This window comes from Balaenoptera borealis (assembly GCF_965194805.1).
Source record: "Balaenoptera borealis genome assembly, chromosome: 2".
Classification (NCBI taxonomy): Eukaryota; Metazoa; Chordata; class Mammalia; order Artiodactyla; family Balaenopteridae; genus Balaenoptera; species Balaenoptera borealis.
The window spans coordinates 174,588,212-174,610,282 of NC_138867.1; the positions used below are offsets into that span (position 1 = coordinate 174,588,212).

General features: G+C 46.8%; 2 protein-coding genes across 9 annotated transcripts in view; one reads left to right on the forward strand and one right to left on the reverse strand.

The window, feature by feature from the left end:
- Positions 1-12,391, reverse strand: part of LOC309624712 (uncharacterized protein) — an 81,422-nt gene extending 69,031 nt beyond the window's left edge. For 3 of the 8 annotated variants that reach the window (XM_082383107.1, XM_082383105.1, XM_082383106.1), the window contains exon 1: positions 9,582-12,146. In XM_082383107.1, the coding sequence (XP_082239233.1) occupies positions 9,582-9,855 (274 nt within the window). In that variant the 5' untranslated portion in view covers positions 9,856-12,146. Of the gene's footprint in view, positions 1-9,581 lie in introns of all 8 variants that reach the window. The other 5 variants (XR_014242085.1, XR_014242086.1, XR_014242084.1 and 2 more) reach the window with 4 other exon arrangements.
- The window catches only part of LOC309624703 (olfactory receptor 7G1-like), a 220,844-nt gene that overhangs the window by 174,075 nt on the left and 24,698 nt on the right, over positions 1-22,071 (forward strand). The window lies entirely within an intron of this gene.

Below are 22,071 nucleotides of genomic sequence, written 5' to 3' on the forward strand. Positions count from 1 at the left end.
AGCCTGAACTCTCCCTTCCAAGATTCTGTGCTCTGCAAAAGGGAAGGGGGGGGAGGGATAAACTAGGAGTTTGGGATTAACATATACACACGACTATATATAAAACAGGTAATCAACAAGGACCTAATGCATAGCACAGGGAACTCTACTCCATATCCTGCAATAACCTGCACGGGAAAAGAATCTGAAAAAGAATGGATATATGTAGAACTGAATAACTTTGCTGAACACCTAAAACTAACACAATATTGTAAATCAAGTATACTCTAATATAAAATAAAATTTAAATTAAGAAAAAAAAAGATTCTGTGCTCTGCAGCACCAGAACTCACTTCTTCCAGAGCACTGACTACTGTGCCTGTGTTTACTTGCCGCCCAGTAGAAGGGGAGATGACCTAGGGCATAAGCATCGTCTCCAGCAGCCCTTGGTTCTGACAACTCATTCAAGTGCCAGGATACTTTACACACATAACCTGCTTAATTAATTCTAAGAACCCACAGAAAGAGTGGTTTTTCATGTCATTTTACAAGTGTGGGGATTGCAGTTCAAAAGTAACCTGGGCTTCCCTGGTAGCGCAGTGGTTGAGTCTGCCTGCTAATACAGGGGACATGGGTTCGAGCCCTGGTCTGGGAAGATCCAACATGCCGTGGAGCAACTAAGCCCGTGCACCACAGCTACTGACACCGCGCACCTAGAGGCCATGCTCCGCAACAAGAGAAGCCACCGCAATGAGAAGCCCGCACACCGCAACAAAGAGTAGCCCTCGCTTGCTGCAAATAGAGAAAGCCCACGTGCAGCAACAAAGACCCAACGCAGCCAAAAGCATAAATAAATAAATAAAAATAAAAAGTTTAAAAAACACAAAAACACCATCACAGAAATATCCAGAAAAATATTTCACCAAATAACTGGGCATGGTGGCCCAGACAAATTGACATGTAAAATTAACCACCTAAGCCACAGTTTTGCCATTTTTACTGAGAAATTTGACTTATCTGAACTATTTTGATACCTAGAAGATACCTTCTAGAGGTAACACCCTCAGTTTTTGACATGGTAGGCAGCAGAGGGAAAGAGCCCATTTGCCCAGTCAGATGACACCTAAAAGGATAAAATGCTGTCTTCTCTCTCCAATCCACAAGGATGAATGCCAAAAACACATCACTTATATCTGCTTTAGCTAACATATGATAGGTCTGGAACAGACCTATGCTCCCAGCAAGTCTCATGAAATGCTGTTTCATTAAGGGGAGACTTTACTTGCTAAGATTAGAAGCAAAAGAGGGTGGTGGATGAAAAACTGCCCAAGGATATAAGTTCACGCAAGGGAGCAGGAGAGAGAATGGGTATCCGAAGATGTGCGCTCTGAGCCAACACTAATTCCACAGCAGCAGGTTGTAATTCAGGGAGCCAAACTGCTGGGGTTTTTTTCCCCCACTTTTTTTCCCCCAAAGAGGGACAAATCAAGCATACTGACAAAGGAAGAGCATTAGTCACCACAGATAAACTCCTTTTTAGAGGTGATATCGCAAATGATTTGGCTCAGTGTAGACTATGATTTGGCTCCACAAACCATAAGCTAGAGCACTTCATGCCAGGTCCCTCCTCAAATATCCATGATAGGTAGAAATTCGGCATCAGTACTTTTTGAAATCTTCCCAGGTGATTGTAATATGCAACCAGGGCTGAGAATCTGGAGATGTAGAGAGAATTTAAATTGAACTTTAGTTAAACAGTAAAACAAGCTCTGACTCTACTGGCTGGAGCTAGACAAGGGATATGGATTTAGTGGGATGAGAAGATAAAGAACACCAGGGAGTAAATCAAATGCTTTACACCTGTGCTTAGCTAATTGTTACTCAGATAATTCAGACAATCTTACAGCACCTGAACCCTGAAATTCCTTAGCTCTGTTTTAAAAAAAGTAACTCTTCAAGTACCTGAACTCTGAGAATCACGTAAATCATAAAGAAAAAGAAGAAATCTTACTTTTTGAATTAGTTGATTTCATATATACTGTTTCACTTTCATGATATTAACTAGATATCTTTCTTTCCATTTTATGTTTGAGGAAAGTAAAGCTTTAAAAATCTCAGTAATTTTCTCAAGGTCACTTGTTAAGGGTGTGGTAGGCAGCATAATGGCTCCTAAAAATGCCTTCACCCTAATCCCTAGAACCTATTAATATGTTACCTTACATGGTAAAGAGGACTTTGCAGATATGACTGAAGTTATAGACCTTGAGATAGAAAGATTATCCTGGATTACCTCATGGAACAAACTAATTGCATGAGTCCGTAAAAGCAGAAAACCATTCCCAACTGTAGAAAGAGAAAGAGAGAGATGTCCTAATAGAAGCAGAATCAGAGAGATGCAACATTTTGGGTTTTGTAGGTGGAGAAAGGGGACTCTGAGTCAAGGACTACATGTGACCGCTGGAAGCTGATAAAGTCCAGGGAACAGAAACACCCCTAAGAGCCTCCAGGAAAGAATGTAGCTCTGCCAACACTTTTTTTTTTTTAACCATCTTTATTGGAGTATAATTGCTTTACAATGGTGTGTTACTTTCTGCTTCATAACAAAGTGAATCAGCTATACATATTCATATATCCCCATATCTCCTCCCTCTTGCGTCTCCCTACCACCCTCCCTTCCCTAACCCACCCCTCTAGGTGGACACAAAGCACAGAGCTGATCTCCCTGTGCTTTGTGGCTGCTTCCCACTAACTATCCATTTTACATTTGGTAGTGTATGTATGTCCATGCCACTCTCTCACTTCATCCCAGATTACCCTTCCCCCTCCCTGTGTCCTCAAGTCCATTCTTTATGGCTGAGTCTTTATTCCTGTCCTGCCCCTAGGTTCTTCATAACCATTTTTTCTTTTTTTTTAGATTCCATTTATATGTGTTAGCATACGGTATTTGTTTTTCTCTTTCTGACTTACTTCACTCTGTATGACAGTCTCTAGGTCAATCCACCTCACTACAAATAACTCAATTTCATTTCTGGCTGAGTAATATCCCATTGTATATATGTGCCACATCTTTATCCATTCATCTGTCGATCCTGCCAACACTTTTACTTGACTCAATTGAGACCAATGTCAGACTTGTAAGGTAATAAATTTACGTTGTTTTGAGTCACTCAATTTGTGGTAATTCGTATGAAAGCAATAAAAAACAAATACAGAGGTCCTACAAGAGCCAGGCTACATATTTATATTTAAGTATTTCTAAAATGAATTTAACCTTGTGATTGACAGCAGCAGCAGCTTCCAAGGGATCCCACCACACACCTGAGGCAAAAGCAGCCTAATAAAGAAGCAGTGACAGCAGCAGGTCACTGACCCACACTTGGGGTAGAGGGGGATTGGATCTACTGTAGCAGCAGCATAGCCTGAATGGAATGCATCCTCCTGTGGCACTAGTCCCATCAACATTAGTCTAATCTGCTAGCGTCTGCTGTGCCAACAGGCCCAACATATACAAACCCTCCAACTCAGTAGCATTAAGTGAGCCAGGCTCAGTGTTTCCTGAAACTCATATCCAATGGCACTGGAAAGCCCAGATATCACCTACTGTTATGAAAACATAAAAAAACAATAACAGAAGACTGGGAACTTCAGAAAGAAAAGGGGAACAATGGATTGGGTGAAAACAAATGGGGTAAATATAAGAGATGATCATTAGCTTCATGAGTTTCTTAAATTCTATATGATGGTCAAAGCAAAAATTATGACACCATCTGATGTGGTTCTCAATGTATATAAAGGAAATACTACAGAAAATCATACTTTAAAACTGGGGACTATTAAGAGACCTAAATGGAAGTAAAATTTTGAAACTTCACTTGAAGTAATAAAACACTGATTCCAGTGGGCTATGATAAGTCATATATGTATAGTGTAATGCCAAAAGCAACCACTAACAAACTATACAAACAGTATACACAAATGATTATAAGTAAATTAGATTAAAATGGACTTATTAAAAAATGTTCAAGTAACCCACATGAAGGCAAAATAAGAGAAACACAGGATTGAGAAACTAAGGTAAAAGACAAAACAAAAAATAAAATGGTAGACCTAATCTTTAACATAGCAATAACTACATTAACTGTAAATGATCTAAATAACCAAGTCAAAGACAGAGATTGGAAGAGTAGATGAAAAAATCACAAGCATGATCCAACTATATACTCTCTATAAGAAGCTTACTTTAAACATCATGATATAGGTAGTTCAAAGTAAAAGGATGAAAAAGATATATCATATGAACATTAATCAGAAAAGGCAGGAATGGCTATATTAATATCAGATAAAGTAGATTTCAGAGCAAAGGAAATTATTAGGGGCAAAGAGGGTCATTACATAAAGATAACAGGAATAATCCACCTAGATGACCTAGTGATACTAAATGTGTGTGCACCAAACAAAAGAACTTCAAAACACATGAAGCAAACACTGAAAAAGGTAAAAGGAGAAACTTTTAAATCCACAATTATTATTTGAGACTTCAACACAGCAATTTATAGAACTACCAGAGAGAAAAATCAGCAAGGATATGGAAGAACTGAAAACATCATCAATCAACAGGATATAACTGACATTTAAAGAACACACTCAATAAAAGCAGAATACATATTCAAGTGTCCATGGAACATTCACTCATATACCATATACTGGGTGATAAAAAAACATTAGCAGATTTAAAAGAATTAAAATCATAGAGAGTATGTTCTCTAGCCATAATGGAATCAGACTAGAAGTCAATAACAGAAAGACAACAGGAAAATCTTCAATCACATGAAAACTAAACATCACAATTCCAAATAACTCATGGGTAAAAAGTCAAGGAAAAAATTTTAAATGCATAGAATAAAAGAAAATGGAGGTATAACAGATCAAAGTTTGTGGAATGAAGTGAGCAATGCTGAAAGGGAAGTTTATAGCACTAAATTGGGAAAGAAAATATTACAAAGCAATAATCTAATTTTCTATATTAAAATAGTAAAAACGGAAGAGGAAAAAACACTAAACAAGCAGAAAGAAGGAAATAATAAAGATGAAACAAAAATCCATGAAACTGAAAACAGGAAAATAGGGGGGGAAAATCAATGAAACAAAAGGCTGGTTCTTTGAAATAAACAATCTAATCAACAAAGATGTAGCAAGACTGATAAAGATAAAAAGAGAGATGGCACAAATCACAGATATCAGAAATGCAACCGGGGATACCATGACATATCCTGCAGGTTAATAAGGGACAAGTTATTATGAACAAGTCTACACTATAAATTCAAAAATGTAGATGAAATGGACCCATGCTTCTACACCAAAAACTACCAAAACTCAGCCAAGATGAAATAGATAATCTCAATTTTCCTGTAACCATTAGAAACACTGATTTTTCATTTAAAAACTCCCAAAAGAAATATTCAGGCTTAGATGTTTCACTTTTACCCAAGACTTAAAGAATTAACACCAATTTTACATGACTTGATAAGAAATAGAAGTAGAGGGAACAGTTCCTAATTAATTTTATGAAGCCAGTATTACCTTGATACCAAAACCAGACAGGGATAGTATAGAAAGAAGAAAACTACAGACCAATATTTCTTATGAAATTGGCTGTAAAAATCCTCAGCCAAATATTAGCAAATTAAATCCAGAAATATATAAAAAGAATAATATACCATGACCAAGTGGCATTTATACCAGTTATGCAAAGTTGGTTAAATATTTGAAAATCAAACAATGTAATCCACAATATCCAATAGATTAAGGGGGAAAAGTCATGTAATCCTATCCATTAATGCAGAGAAAGCATTTGACAAAATCCAATCCCATTCATGATTTTAAAAAAGGAAGAAAGAAAACTCCAAGCAAACTAGGAATAGAAAAGGAACATACTGAAACTCATAAAGATGATCTACAACCTATACCGACATTATATTTAACTGTGAAAGACTGAATGCTTTCTCTGTAAGATCAGAAACAAGGCACCGATATCTGCCCTCACCACTTTTATTAAATATATTACTGGAGGTTCTAGTAAGAAAATAAAGCAAAAATGAAGAAATACATAAATTCAAAAGTTAAGTTTTTAAAAAGTTTATTTAAAAGATAAAAGGACTATTCCTACTATGTTGAATAGGAAGGAATATATCCTACTGAATGTTGAATAGTAATATATCCTATTATATTGAATAAGGAAAAGTAAAACTGTCTACATCTGAAGATGAGATGACAATCTAAATGGAGAAAATACCAAGGAATCCACAAAAAGCTTGAGAAATGATATTAGTTTGCAAATGTTTTAGAGTACAAGATCAACACAATTTTATCAAATTATGTATTAATAAGAAATGTGTAGAAGCTTAAATAAAAATATGTGATGCCATTTGCAACTGACCTAAATAAATACTTAAATATAAGCCCAATAAGACATTTACAGGACCTCTATACTGAAAATGACAAAATGCTGATGAAGAAAATTTTAAAAGTCCCAAACAAATAGGGAGACATACCTTGTTCATGGATTAGAAAACACAACATAATAAAGATGTCAATTCTCCCCAAGTTAAGAGGCTTAACACAATTACTCTTAAAATGCCCTCAAGGTTTTTGTGGCTATAGACAGGCTTATTCTAAGATTTATATGGTAAGAAGAGGCTGAAGAATAGCTAAAACAATTTGTAAAGGAAGATTAAAATGGGAGGAATTAATCTACCCAATTTCAAGATTTTGCAGTAATGATGGAGGCTAGATACATAGATCAATGGAATGGAACAGAGAACCCAGAAAGAGACTGACATAAATACATTTAACTTGTTTTTGACAGCAGTGCAAAAGCTATCAAGGAAGAATAGACTTTTCAAAAAATGGTACTGAAACAGTTGGACATCCCTCGACAAAAACAAACAAACAAAAAATGAACCTTAACCTAAACCTTACACACCTTACACAAAAATTAAATCAAAGTGGATCATAATCTTAAATGTAAAAGTAGGACATTTTTAGAAAAACAAAATAGGAGAAAATCTTTGGCATCTAGAACTAGGTGAATAATTCTTAGACTTGACACCGAAAGTATGATCAATAAAAGCAAAAACTGATAAATTGGATCTCATCAAAATGAGTTAAAAATGCTTCATAGAAGATCCTTTTAAGTGGATGAAAACTCAAATTACACAGTGGGAAAACATATTTGAAAATCCCATATGAGACAAATGACTTGTATCTATAATATACAAAGAACTCTCCAAACAACTTACAAAAATCCAACTAGAAAATAGGCAGAAGACAGGAACAGACATTTCATGGAAGAGAATATACACATGGCAAAGAAGCACATGAAAAGATGTTCAACGTCGTTAGCCGTTAGGGAAATGCACATTAAGACCATAATGAGATATCAGAGAATAACTAAAATTAAAGTATAGTGACAACATCAAATGCTGGCGAGTACGTAGAAAAATTATATCACATCACTGGTGGGAATATAAAATGGTTTAGCCACTCTGAGAAACAGCTTGACAGTCTCTTTTAATCCTAAAAGTAGATTCATCCTACAATGCAGTAATTGTCCTCTTGAGCATTTATCCAAAAGAAACAAAAACTTAATGAAGTTCCCACAGAAACTTACACATAAATGTTCATAGCAGTTTTATTTATAATAGCCAAAACCTGGCAACTACCCAAATGTCTTTCAATGGGTGAATGTTGAAACAAATTGTGATAAAATCTTATGATAGAATACTACCGAGCAACAACAAGGAACAAATTATTAATATATGCAAAAATTGAAATGAACTTCAAGGGAATGATGCCGAGGGAAAAATTTTAAAAAGCCAGTCTCCGAAGATGAAGTAATTCATGATTATGTTTACATATTATTCTTAAAATAACAAAACTGTGGAGACGGAGAACAGATTAGAAGTTGCCAAGGGTTAGAGATGGGGGTAGAAGGTACAGCGGGGGAACTTTGTGAGGTTTTTGTGGTCCCAGTACAAATAATACAGCAATCTTGGTTTTAATCCCTAAAGATTTTTTAAAGCAATTCCTAATAAGAGGTGTCCAGATATTTAGCAATGGCAGCAGATTAGAGGTATAGCTCCCCAACATGATAACTTCGAAAGAGATCTATACTATCAACACTAATTTAATGCATATGTTAATTTTAAAAAGGCCAGTCACAATACTTAAATGGTACATATCTTAACGATATTATTCTGGGTATCCAGCTACACCAGATGGACTAGCAGGATTTTCTGTACATTCAATCTTATTTAAGACAGTAAATCTTATAATAAGACAGTTAAAAAAAGAAAAAGAAAAATAACAAACCTCAACTACAGTTGGATATTCTCATAGGAAGATGAGGTGAAAATATGTAGCAGCGGTTCAAACGCTTAAGCAGTGGCACCTAAATTTGGCTGCACATTAGAATCATCTGAAGCACTTTTTAAAAACCCTCACGCCGACGGTTGGTCATCCTAGACCAATAAAATCATTTAAAATCTCCTCAGACGATGCCAATGTCTAGCCAGAACTGAGAACCAGCGGACTAAGCAGAAGGGGATGTTTCTACAAAGATCTCTTAACAAGAAGTCCTTTCACCCAATCAGATTTACCTCCCCGCAAAGGGGTAAAGAAAGCTAGATGTTGTCCATACTTGCTTAGCTTTAATTAGCACTTGTGACTTGCCCAAAACCTACATCTTGTTTCCCCTAAATTTCATGTTATTCCCTAAGCCTTTCACACCCAGGGCTAAGGGGTTTGCCAGGATGAGATTTTAAGTGCTCACACAGGGGAAGTCCCTGGCAAACCAGGACAGCGGTCACTCTACACTGCAATGTAAAGCATCCTAAATAACCCTGCCACTGCTCCCAGATACTAGTCTGTGCCAACCAGTGGAGAAAAGGCATTCTCCATTACTACCACGGCAAATGCTCCTGTACTTGCCTTGACCAGTCCCTATCTTTTGCAGGTGCCACTCCCCTTCACCTGCTGGTGGACGCTTTGGTCAGCTGACAATGCAGATATTTTCAAACTTTAAGGTGAATAAAAATCATCTGGAGGGCCTGTTATAACAGAGATCACTGAGCCCCACCAGAGTTGCTGATTCCATAGGGCTGGGACCGGGCTCTAAAGCTTGAATATCTAACACATTATCAGGGGACGCTGGTAAAGCTGGTCAGGTAAAGTCTGGTAAAGCCGGTCAGGAAAAAGAAACCCGACGTGTCAGATCATAAAGTACGGAAGGGCAAGCCCGCCGGCAGTCCAGGCCCGGGGGGACCGGGGTCCCCAGCCCTACAGAGCCAACGGCAGCCCGGCTCGGGCGCCCCTTGGAAGCACGGGGTCCCCGCGGCCGAGTCTGCGCCCCCGGCCGGCCCCGGCTCCCCTCTGCCCACTCTGCGCGCGGGGGCTGGAACGGCCGCGGAGAACCACGGCGGGGCGGGAAGGGGGGCTCCAAAGAGGGTCTGGCGACTCGAGTCGCTCCGTTTCTCGGTGGGCTGAGCGCACGCCGTGGGGGAAGAGGGGCGGGGGTCCGGGAAGAGGGGATGGGCGGCACTCACGTAGACCGGCAGCGGCCACGGGTAGACGGCGGGCTCGGCCCCCACGGGCGACTCCAGCCTCAGCTTCTCCCCCATGTCTTCGCGCGCGGCCCCCGCACCAGGCTAGTCTGGCGGTTAGGGGAGGGGCGGGGCGCCGCCGGCGGGGGCGGGACAGGCGGGCGGGCCGGCGGGAGGCTGAGGGGAGGGGGCCTGGCCTGGGCCTCAGCCGGCGCCGCCGCCGCCGCCGCCGCCGCCGCCGCCGCCGCCGCCGCCGCCGCCGCCGCCGCGCTCCCATCCGGCCCCCGGCTCCCTCTTTGTGGTCACCGGCCCGGGGCCTCCAGACCTGCTGCCAACTCGGGCCGGCGTGAGGCGCGCACAACGAGCCGGGGCCGAGCTGAACCACTCACTCGTGGCGAGCGCCGCCCGCCCCGTGGACACGCCCCCTCTCACGCACGCACGCACGTCTTCGGCTGCCCCCGGCCACCCCCACCGGCCCGAAGTGGGGACCCGGGGAGACCCCTCGGGGCCTGGGGTGGCGGGTTCGACTCCCGCCCTTGACGTACCGTGACACCCCCCCCTCCACCAATAATAAGACTATAATTCCTCATTAAATATGACAGCTGGAATCCCGGCTTCTGGTCACAAAAATGCCGTGTGTTTAGCCTATGCTAGGCACCAGACCCTGGATGCTCAGTACTGGCAAAAAAGGAAATGCCCTGCCCTCATGGCGCTGCCATTTTAATTAGAATAGTAGTGACAATGGTCAAGAGAGAAAATAAAGTGTCATCATCGCCACGGGGATGGTTAATCTCACGTGCGCACTGCGTGGGGCCCCGGCAGCCACAAACATTATTCCAGATGTGGCCAGGAAGGTATTTTTCAGAAGAGATGAACACTGAAATTGGTCCACTTTGCGTAAAGGAGATTGTCAATGCCGCGGCGTGGGTGGGCCTCGTCCATCAGTTGAAGGACTGGAGAGAAAAATGAGGTTCCGTAGAAAGAGGGAACTGTTCCTCCAATGGCCTTGGGACATCAGCTCTTGCCTGTGTCTCCAGCCCAGAGTCCTGCCCTGACTTGCCTGCCTCACGGTCACATGAGTCAACTCCTTAAAACAAAACTATATATGTAAAAATACTGAATATATACAAGCCTATTAATTTGTATATGTGTGTATACATATTATATATATGTATACACATATGTTTATATGTGCGTGCGTTTGTAGTATATGTGTAAGTACTATATACAGTATACATACAAGCCTATATATTTGTGTGTATATATTGTATACATGAATGTCTGTGTATATATATAGAATACATATTATAAATGTGAACATGCTGTATATATACACACACCCATATATTAATATATGGGTGTGTGTATATATACAGTATATGTACACTGTATGTATGTATGTATACAGTGTATATTTATATATAGGTGTGTATATATGTTGTATACCTGTATGTGTATATGTTTCTAGGTATTATATGTATATCTGTATATACTATTATGTACACACTTGCATATGTATTTATATGTGTATGTACATGCGCATATTTACATATAGGTGTGTATGTGTGTGTATACATTGTATATATGTATGTGTCTATATCGTATATATATGATATATGTATGTATATATACGATGAATTTATATATACAGTACATATATATTTTTATGCTATGTGCTTTTATATGTAGGTGTATATGTGTGTCTATATGTATGTACGTGTATGTATTGCATATATTATATGTGTATGTATGTATACTGTCTATGTACACACCTAAATATCTTTGTATGTGTGTATATATGTATGATATATATGTACCTAGGTGTGTATATTGCATGTGTTATACGTATATGTACATACTGTATATATACAAACTATGCATTTTATATGTGTGTATGTATAGTGTATATGTCTGTGTGTATTGTATCTATTATGTGTATATGTGTGTATACATACTGTATATATACAAACTATGCATTTTATATGTGTGTATATATGTCTGTGTGTATTGTATATACTATATGTGTATATGTGTGTATGCATACTACATATATACACAGCTGTATATTTTTGTATGCGTGTACATATGTACGTGTGTGTGTATATACACACACACACCCTATGGATTCTGTTTGTCTGGAGAACCCTCACTGATACGGACACTTATGACAATTGAGTAGCTGCTCTTTGCCAGCCAGGGAGCCAAAGGCTTGTCCTTTCGGTGTCTGCCTTAAGTGTCACAAGTCCCGGGAGGGAAGGTGATGCGGCTCCTACCAGTTGAGGTGCCTCAGGGTCAGAGAGGTGCACAGGGCAGGGGGCTGGAGCCTGGTGGAGCCCAGGTGGAGTTCTAGCAGCAGTACAGCCTAGCAGTCCCACTTCCCCGGGTGCTTCTCACAAAGACGCCGAGGGAGCGACGGGATCTGAAGGAGGGGATGAGGAAGCTTCCGTGGGTCCGCAAGCCCAGACCAAGGCTGACTCGTCAAGGGTGTTAGAGGTCAGGACTGTGGTTACCCTGGGGGTGGGCTTACACAGAGCCATTCACATTCTGAAAGAGTATCCATTCTGCTCTTGTTTGTATGTTTACCCCCCTCCCCCAAACCTTTTAAAAACAGACTCTCTTGGTTGCTGGGAACACACACGGGGAAGTTGTGTGTGAGGGGGTGTGATCCAGGGGACAGGGAGGAGAAGCCCCTCACTCGTAGGGCAGGAGTGGCTCAGCTTTGTGAGCTGAGGATGGCCCACGAGGTCCCAGAGAGAAGGGTCCCCGCTCCGTCCCTGCTCTGTGCACCCCATTCCCAGCCTGAGAAGCCCAGAGCCACCACCCCCCAACACACACACACCAGGGAGGAGAGCCAGTCACCCTGGCTCCCAGGCTCCGGCTCCAAGGCTTCCGGCACTAGGAGCTGTTTTCAGCTTTCATGCCCTAGGACACAGCCAGAGCTGTAGTCTCCGGAAACTCTCTATCTCTCGCCCGCCCTCCCTCCCTCCCTCCTCTGCTTCTTCCCCTCCCGCTCCATCTGTCCTCCCCTCCACCCTGCATTTCTACACAGGATGGCTCACAGACAGCTGCTCCCCGCGCCCACCTGCCACCATTCGCGCCCACCTGCCACCATTCGATGGATGTCAAAGCAAGCCCTGGGGACTTCCCTGGAGGTCCAGTGATTAAGACTCCGAGCTTCCACTGCTGGGGGCGCGAGTTCGATCCCTGGTCAGGGAAATAAGATCCCACATGCCGCACGGCACGGCCAAAAAAAAAAAAAAAAAATGAATAAAAAATAAAGTTATAGTGATGAGACAGCCCTAGTGGTGCAAGGATGGGACGTATAGCTCTATGGTATAGAATAAAGGTCCAGAAACAGATATATGAGAACTTGCTATGACAGAAAGTGGGGAAATTAAGGAGTTTTCAATAAATGGCATTAGGACAATTGCATATCCATGTGGGAAAAAGTAAATTAGAAAAAAAAAAGCAAGCCCTGGTCAGGTGTGACCTTGGGCCCAGGGCCATTGGCACACGTTGTCATGTGGGACGTTCTTCCTTCGACTCCTCCCTCCCTCCTGTGTCACTGTCACTTCCTCCAGAACCTTCCTGGACTGCCCTACACAAACCCGGGTGTGCCCTCACCCACCCTGGATCACCAGAATTCCAATCCCGGCCCACCCTTCCCCGCCAGGTAAAGAACTGTGCATGGTCGATAAGACCGTAGAGGTCATTGGCCATTGCTATTGCAGCTGGAATTGTTACTGTGTTTAGATAGGGTGACCAACACCCGCGCCCAGTTTGCCCAGGAGCGCTCAGGTTTGAGCGCTGGAACTCTGGGGAACCCCTCAATCCCGGGGAACCCCAGAAGGCTGGTCAGCCTATTTAGGACGGATCTTTCACTTGATCTCCCAACCCCCGAGAGCTAGAAAGGGAATCTCCCCCCTCCTTCCATTGTAACCTTCATTCATTCATCCACTCATCCCTTTATTCAACTCCTTTATTCAGCAAGTATTTAGGAAGCATCTACTACACAGCAGACACTCTTCTAGGTGCTGGGGACATAACCGCATCCCTGTCCTCAAAGAGCTCACGTTCTAGCGAGGGCAGCAAACAGTAAACTGAGAAGGTGTGATTTATTACATGGGGATGAGAGAGGGGTCTCGGAGACCACTGCAGGGCAGGGGAGGTGGGAGAGGAAAGGGGCAGTTCTAAATGCAGGCGCTGACGGGATTGGGGCAGACCTTGCCCTGGGCCAGGCTGGTTGCTTCAACACAACTGTCCTCGCCCAGGGCCATCCTGCCCCCGCCTCACCCAGTTCTTCCGTGATGTGTGGGGAAAATCTGTGGTTGTCACAACTGGGGGGGAGGGGCCCCTGGAATCAAATGGGTGCGGCCAGGGATGCTGCTAAACCCCACACAGTGCCCAGGAGGGGCCCTCAGCAGAGGGTGACCCGCCCCGAATAACCCCAGTGCCGCGGGGGAGACCCTGCACTAATATGAGTCAGACCCGCTGGTGCCCCCAGCTTCCTGCACAGGCAGGGGCTCTAACCGGGTCACCTCTGTATCCCGAGGTGACCTAGAGTGGGGCAGCCAGGAGGGCTGAGATGAGTATCGGGGGTGAAATGACAAATCTCTGTGCCACTCTCCCCGCCGCACCCCAGGGGCGATGGCCTCTATCTCCTCCCAGTGCAGGTAGCTTTTCCCTGAGCCATTTCTTCTTGTCAAGGTCCCTGTCGCAGGTTGGGTTCCCCGAAGATGACGTTGAGAGCAAGGATTGGAGTGCAGGTGGTTGATGTGAGACGTGCAGGAACAGATACAGCTGCCATAGGGTCCCGCAATTCCACTCCTGGGCATAGATCCGGAGAAATCTCTAATTCAAAACTATACATACACCCCTGGGATTTCCCTGGTGGTCCAGTGGTTAAGACTCCGTGCTTCCAGTGCAGGGGGGCATGGGTTCCATCTCTGGTCAGGGAACTAAGATCTCACATGCCGTGTGACAATAAAAGAAGAAAGAAAGAAAAAAGAAAGAGAGAAACAGAGAAAGAGAGAGAGACAAAGAAAGAAAGAAAGAGAGAGAAAGAAAGGAAGAAAGAAAGAAGAAAGAAAGAAAGAAAAGATACATGCACCCCAATGTTCATTGCAGCACTATTTACAATAGCCAAGACATGGAAGCTACCTAAATGTCCACTGATGGATGAATAGATAAAGAAGATGTGGTACATATATACAGTGGAATATTATTCAGCCATAAAAAGAATGAAATAATGCTATTTGCCGCAACGTGGATGGACCTAGAGATTATCATACTAAGTGAAGTAAGTCAGAAGAGAAAGACAAATATCATATGATCTCACTTATATGTGAAATCTAAAATACGACACAAATGAACTCGTCTACAAAACAAAAACAGACTCACAGACATAGAGAACAGACTTGTGGTTGCCAAGGGGGAGAAACAGTGAGGGAGGGTTGGATTGGGAGTTTGGGGTTAGCAGATGCAAACTATTAAATATAGGATGGATAAACTACAACGTCCTACTGTCTAGCACAGGGAACTATATTCAATATCCTGTGATAAGCCATAATGGAAAAGAAAAAAGTTTTATTTATAGGTTCCATCCCGAACTGAGCTGGCCCATCCCCTCCCATGGTTCTAAGTGTAGCCCGAGGCTGCAGACTTCCCACCGTGGTCTTCAGCTCCAGAGCAAGCCACCTGCAAACCACCCACATCTTCCCAGGGGCTGGCAACTCTCCTTTGCTACTGATTCCAAGACACATCCAGACAGCAAAAATGTGACCATGAGAAGAAACTCAGGCATGTTCAAATCAGGGAAATAACATTCTTATCTCTGTTCAGTACTCGCTTAATTTTAGAATAGCTTAGAGTTATAAAAAAGTTGCAAAGATCTGTACAGAGTGTACAGAGTGTCGTGGACCCTGACCCAGTATCCCTATTTCCAACACGTTAGTACGTTAGTACGACATGTTTATCCAACTAAGGAACCAAGATGGATACATTGTTATTAACTAACGTCCACACTTGATTAGAATTTCCCTAGTTTTCCCCTAACATCCTTTTTCTGTCCCAGTCTCCTCTGGGCTGTGACATTTCTCAGACGTCCCTGGGTTTTGATACCTTGAAAGTTTTGAGGAGGACTGGTCAGGTATTTTGTCCCTCAATTTGTTTGTCTGTTCGTTTTCTGATGTTTTCTTATGGTTGGTCTGGAGTTATGGGGTTTGGGGCGGAAGATCCAGACAGAGATAAAAATGCCATTCTCCTCAGGTCACATCAAGGATACACACCATCAACGGGACTTATGACAAACGATTTTACCCTTGATCATCTGGCCAGTATCGTCTTTTTTTTTTTTTTTTTTTTTTGCTGCGTTGGGTCTTCGTTGCGTGCGGACTTCTGTAGTTGTGGCACGGGGGCTCAGTAGTTCTGGCTCCCAGGATCTAGAGCGCAGGCTCAGTAGTTGTGGCCCACGGGCTTAGTTGATCCCGGACCAGGGCTTGAACCTGTGTCCCCTGCGTTGGCAGGCGGATTCTTTTCTTTTCTTTTTTTCTTTTGCAACCAAAACTTTAATCCCAAGGATTCTCACAAAACATATTACAAATGACAGCATGAAAAAAAAATTGCACAGTAACTCAAAGTTCAGCTCTACAATATACTCTTAATCTGGCAGGACATTGGTATCTTGATAATCTCAAATTTCCAAAAAATATTACAAAGAGCTATGTATTCATGTACAGCAATCACAGAGGGGACTTATGACCTAACTCAAAGGTAAACCAACTTCCTTGAAACTTCTTAGATTCTAAACTCCCTGGACAACCTCTTGTCCAGTGTGAAGACTAGTGGAATTTCTAAACCTCTAATCTAGGGTAAGGGTGCGGCTTTCATTTTTACCTGCTGGCTTGTGTTCACAGCACCTTTTAAAGACTGCTTGCTTAACTACAGCTGCATACCATATCCCAGCTACAGAAAGTCTTTTCAATGTTTCCATAATAGTAAACATCACACTTTAGGTGGGCAGGAGTTAGAGTTTTATTATCAGTCTAGGCAAGACCAAAAATTCAAAGCAAATTCAATTTTGCTTAAGGGAACATTGTAAGGTAACAATTCTTCACATTACATGCCTCATATGACCCATTTCAAACCAGAGAGATTGACACCTTTATGTGTCACTGGGTCAAGAGACAAACAAATGTGAACAGCTAAAACATTTAAAAAGTGCACCAAGCTTCGCAAGTCTCAAACAAAACTTGAATTTTCTGTACATACTCTTGCCAAATGAAGTTATTGCCTGTACACCACTCCTCTTGCAAAGTGGTCTTCTATTTCCTTTCATTTGGCCTAGATCGGCTAGGAGACATAGAGAAAGATCGGGACGGCTTGTGATTTCTCTCCTGGGACAGGGATCTCTCTCTTCTCCCATATCTAGAAAGGGACCTGCTCTGGCTGACGGAGAAGGCTCTCCATCTCGGAGATGTGTGGGAGGTGGAGGACTCCTCCTCTGATAATCATCTCGAGGGCGACGACCCCAAGAAGGAGGCGGTCACGATTTCGACTTCTCTTTTCCCCATTCGACAGGTCCACTCTTACTCGGCAGCCACATAGTGTTCTCCCATCTAGTTCTCGGACAGCATCGGCTGCATCTCGGGGATCTTCACGTTCAACAAGAGCGAAGCCGGGAGGGTTTTTAGCAACCCACACACACTTCCATAAGGGTGTCCATAATAGCCTAAAGCTCGTTCCGATTCAGCCTTGTTACCACTGTTTCCAAGATTCCCTACATAAACTTGACAGTCCAACGGACAGGAATCACGATGCAAGACCCTCGTGGCTCCTGGGTTTCACGGGCCACAGGGTGGTCCCGGGCCTCTAGAATCTGGCAGCTGAATCTGCTCGCACAAGCTGTCCTGTGGGGATGCTTTGCCCCCTATGTGTCCAGCCTGGGGCCCTGCTGTCTTGGCCCGGCCTCCCGGGTGAGAGGGTGAACCCCAGCTCCCTGGAGCAGACACTCAGAGCCCTGGTGACCAGACTCATGGCTGACGGGGCTGGAGCGGCGGCTGGACAAGTGTGGCCAGCCTGGTGGTGTTTGGCCCCGTCTGCAGTTCCAGTTCCAGCTGAGAAAGAGCTTCCCTGTGTTATTTTCTCCTGGTTGTGTAAGGATCCCCGGTGTCATTTGACAGAAATGTACACGGTGTGTTCTTTCTCTCTTTTCTCCCTGCTTCCTCTCCTCCCTCTCTCCCTCCCTTTCTCCCTGTCCCTCTTTCCCTGTTCCGCTCTCCCTCTACCTCTTTCCCTCTCCCTCTCTCTCTCTCCCTCTCTCTCTCTCCATCTGTCTCTCCCTCTCTCCCTCCCTCTCTCCATCTCCCTCTTCCCTCTCGCTCTCTCCCTCTTCCCTCTCCCTCTCCCTCTTCCCTCTCCCTCTCTCCCTCTGCCTCTTTCCTCTCCCTGTTTCCTCTCCCTCTTTCCTCTCCCTCTTTCCTCTCCCTCTTCCCTCTCCTCTCTCCCTCTCCCTCCCTCCCTCCCTCTCTCCCTGTGCCTGTTTCCCTGTCCTTGTTTCCTTGTTCCGCTGTGCCTCTACCTCTTTCCCTCTCCCTCCCTCCCTCTCCCTCTCTCTCCCTCTCCCTCCACCTCCTTCCCTCTCTGGAGAGGGAAGGAGGTGGAGGGAGAGGGAGAGAGAGCAGGAGAGGGAGGGGGAGAGGGAGAGAAAGGGGGGGAGAGGGAGAGAGGGATAGAGGGAGGGAGGGAAAGACATCTCTCCCTTCCTCCCTCTATCCCTCTCTCTCTCCCTCTCTCCCTCTCCCTCCCCCCTCTCCTCCCTCTTCCTCTCCCTCTAACTCTCCCTCTCCCTCCGTCTCTCCATCTCCCTCACTCCCTCCCAGAGAGGGAGAGACGAGACGGAGGGAGAGGCAGAGACAAGGGAGAGGGGGAGAGGGAGAGGGAGAGGGAGGGGGAAGAGAGGGAGAGAGAGAGATGTGTCTTCCTTCCTCCCTCTCCCTCTCTCCTCCTTCTCTCCCTCTCTCCCTCACCCTCTCTCCCTCTCCCTCCCTCCATCACTTTCCCTCCTTCTCACTCTCCCTCCCTCTCCCTCTCCCTCTCTCCCTCCCAGAGAGGGAGAGACAGAGGGAGAGGGAGAGGGAGGAGAGAGGGACACGGAGCGGGAGGGAGGGAGACAGAGAGGGAAGCAGGCACCCTCTCTCCTTCTCCCTCTCCCTACCTCCTTCTCCGACTCCCCCTCTCCTTCGCTCCCTCCCTCTCCTCTTCCTCTGTCTCTCCCTCTCCCTCCCTCCCTCTAGGAGAGGAAGAGGAAGGGAGGGAGAGGGAGAGAGGGAGGTGGAGGGAGAGGGAGAGAAGTCTCGCCCTCTTTCCCTCTCCCTCCCTCGCCCTTTCCCTACATCTCTCCCTCTCCCTCCCTCCGTCTCTCCCTCTCCCTCCATCTCTCGCTCTCCCTCACTCCCTCCCAGAGAGGGAGAGATGGAGGGAGAGGCAGAGACGAGGAAGAGGGGGAGAGGGAGGGGGGAAAGAGGGAGAGGGAGAGGGAAGAGGGAGAGAGGGAGAGAAGGAGGAGAGAGGGAAAGGGAGGGAGGAAGAGACCTCTCTCTCTCTCCCTCTCTCCCCCCCTCTCTCCCTCTCCCTCTCTCCCTCTCCCTTGTCTCTGCCTCTTCCTCCGTCTCTCCATCTCTGGGAGGGAGTGAGGGAGATGGAGAGACGGAGGGAGAGGGAGAGTTGGAGGGAGAGGGAGAGAGAGGAGAGGGAGCAAGGGAGAGGGAGAGAGGGAGGGAGAGAGGGATAGAGGGAGGGAGGGAGAGACGGTCTTTGTCTTTCCCTCCCTCCCTCTATCCCTCTCTCCCTCTCCCCCCTCTCTCTCCCTCTCCCCGTCCCTCTCCCTCCACCTCCTTCCCTAAGGAGGTGGAGGGAGAGGGAGAGGGAGCACGAGAGGGAGAGAGGGAGGGAGAGAGGGAGAGGGAAAGAGGTAGACTAAGAGCGGAACAGGGAAACAGGGACAGGGAAAGAGCGACAGGCAGAGAGGGAGAGGGAAAGAGGGAGAGGGACAGTGGGACAGGGAAAGAGAGACAGCGATGGAGGGATGGAGAGACGGAGCCAGAGAGGGACAGGGAGAGAGGGATAGGGGGACAGGGAAAGAGAGACAGGGAGAGAGGGAGAAGGAGAGAGGGACAGGGCAAGAGGGACAGGGAGAGAGGGAGGGAGAGAGGCAGAGGGAGAGATGGAGGGAGAGGGAGAGGGAGAGGCAGGGAGGTAGAGGGAGGGAGGGAGGGAGACAGGAAGACAGACAGGGAGACAGGGAGAAGGGCTGATGGGGGCTCCCTCCCCCTCCCATCCTCTCCCCACTGCTTTCTCTTTTTTCTGCTTCAACAAACACCAGGCGCCTTTTAGATCAGCCCTGAAGTCAACGTTGATGCTTGGACGGCCTGACCTCCCCGCTGCCTTCCAGCCCGGGACCACAGCTGGGAGATCAAGTCTGCGGGGCCCTGGGCGGCGGCGGCGGGCTGCACAGGCACCTCCTCTGACTCCCAATCTCTCCTTGTTTACGAGGCAGCCGCCAGCTCCCCTCCCTGACTCCCCAAGATTTGGGGCCTTTTTAATATGTGTCGATAATGCCATGAGCTACTATTTAACTTTTCCATGAGGACCCATCTCCCGAAATGCAGTGGTTTTCAGGCTTGGCTGCACTAGACAACCCCCAGGGAAGGGAGAGACGTCTGTACCTCCCTCTGTCTCCCTCTCCCTCCGTATCTCCTTCTGGCTCTCTCCCTCTCCCTCTTCCGCTCCCGCTCCCTCTGGGGTGATGCCCGATGAGCTCAGATTCGCAGATGTTCCCCCCATCCCCTCTCTGTGCCTTGCGTGGGGTCTGGGCCTTCTCACTGTGGCCCGGGTACGGCCTTGACATTCAGACATCGGGTCCTGCAAGGACACTTGCGTTTGGTCCATACCGCGTGTGGCTGCAGTCTGTGCTTCTCCCTTTCAGCATCTTCAGTAGATGGGGGCTGTGCACGAGCCCTTCATCTTCCCCGCAGACACCACTGGTGCTTGCTCGGCCTCGCGGGTGATGCGGGGGGCACGGGGGACAGTCCTGTGTCCCCACCTTCTTGGGCTGCAGACAGGCCACGTTGGTCCTGTGGTGACTGGGGGCTCCCAGGAGAACCCCACCGCAGACCCGGAGAGGTGGCCCCAGAGAAGGTGGCGTACGTCTGGGGCCGGGCCTCACCAGCCAGCCCCGGGCCACCTGCAGCAACAGGCCTCTCGCCGTCCAGGGGCTGGGTGTTCGGGCGCCGTGGGCATGAGCTGCTGTCTGCACGGCAGCCGAGTTTGTACTGTTGAGCCCGGCGAGGCCCCTGGGTGGCTCCTGGAGAGCCTGGTCGCATTTCTTCCTGCCCTTGGCCTTAGAGCCCATCACAGTTCACGCCGTTTCTGGTTCCAAAAGGACCTGTGTTCATAAAGATCACGTGTTAGCACAGCACCAAAGTGTCTAGAAATCCGGGCCGGGAGGAGGAGGGAGGGGGATTGGCTGTGCCCGCCAGTGGCCTGAGAGCCCTGCCTGCCCGCAGAGACCTGGCCCGGGGCCCGTGGGGAGGGCGTGGCCCACGGTCCCCAGCGCTGGCCGTCTCTGGGTCCCAGGAGAACTGCGCGATCCTCGGGGAGCTGGTGAGGCTGCAGGCTCAGAAGTCCCGCCTGCTGGGGTTCAGCACGCGTGCCGACTCCATGCTGGAGATGAACATGGCCAAGAGCAGCCAGGTGGTGGCCACTTTCCTAGGTAACCCCGCCTCCCCGAGTCCCAGTGGGGACGGGGGTCAGGCGGACCTTGACTGGACGTGGTGCTGCCTGAGACCCCACTGTGTCAGCCCTTGGGGGTCGCCTTCCCCAACCCTGCATTCTGCCTCGAGGGGCGTGGGGTGGGGGGCGGCTGGGGGGGGCTGCCACAGGGACATAGCCGAGCCTCTCCCCTCCGCCCGCAGATGAGCTGGCCCAGAAGCTGAAGCCCCTCGGGGAGCAGGAGCGGCCGTGATCCTGGAGCTAAAGAAGGCCGAGTGCAAGAGGCGGGGCCTGCACTCTGACGGGCCCATCAACGCCTGGGACCTGCGCTACTACATGAACCAGGGGGAGGAGACGCGCTACCACGTGGACCAGTACCTGCTCAGTGAGTCCTTCCCCATGCAGGTGGTCACGCGCGGGCGGCTGGGCATCTCCCAGGAGCTACTGGGGCTGACCTTCGACCTGGAGAAGGGCGCCAACATGTGTCACGAAGATATGAGGCTCTACACGGTCCGGGACGCGGCCTCGGGCAAGGTCATCCATCGGCAAGTTCTACCTGGACCTCTACCCTCGGTGCATGCGTGGGGGAACCTGTCGGCCATGGGCCGGGGCTCCTCTGTGGAAGCAGGGCCTCACCCGCGTCCCTCCCCAAGGAAGGGAGGTCCGGGCACATGGCCTGCTTTGGCCTGCAGCCGGGCTGCCTGCAGCAGGATGGGAGGCGCCA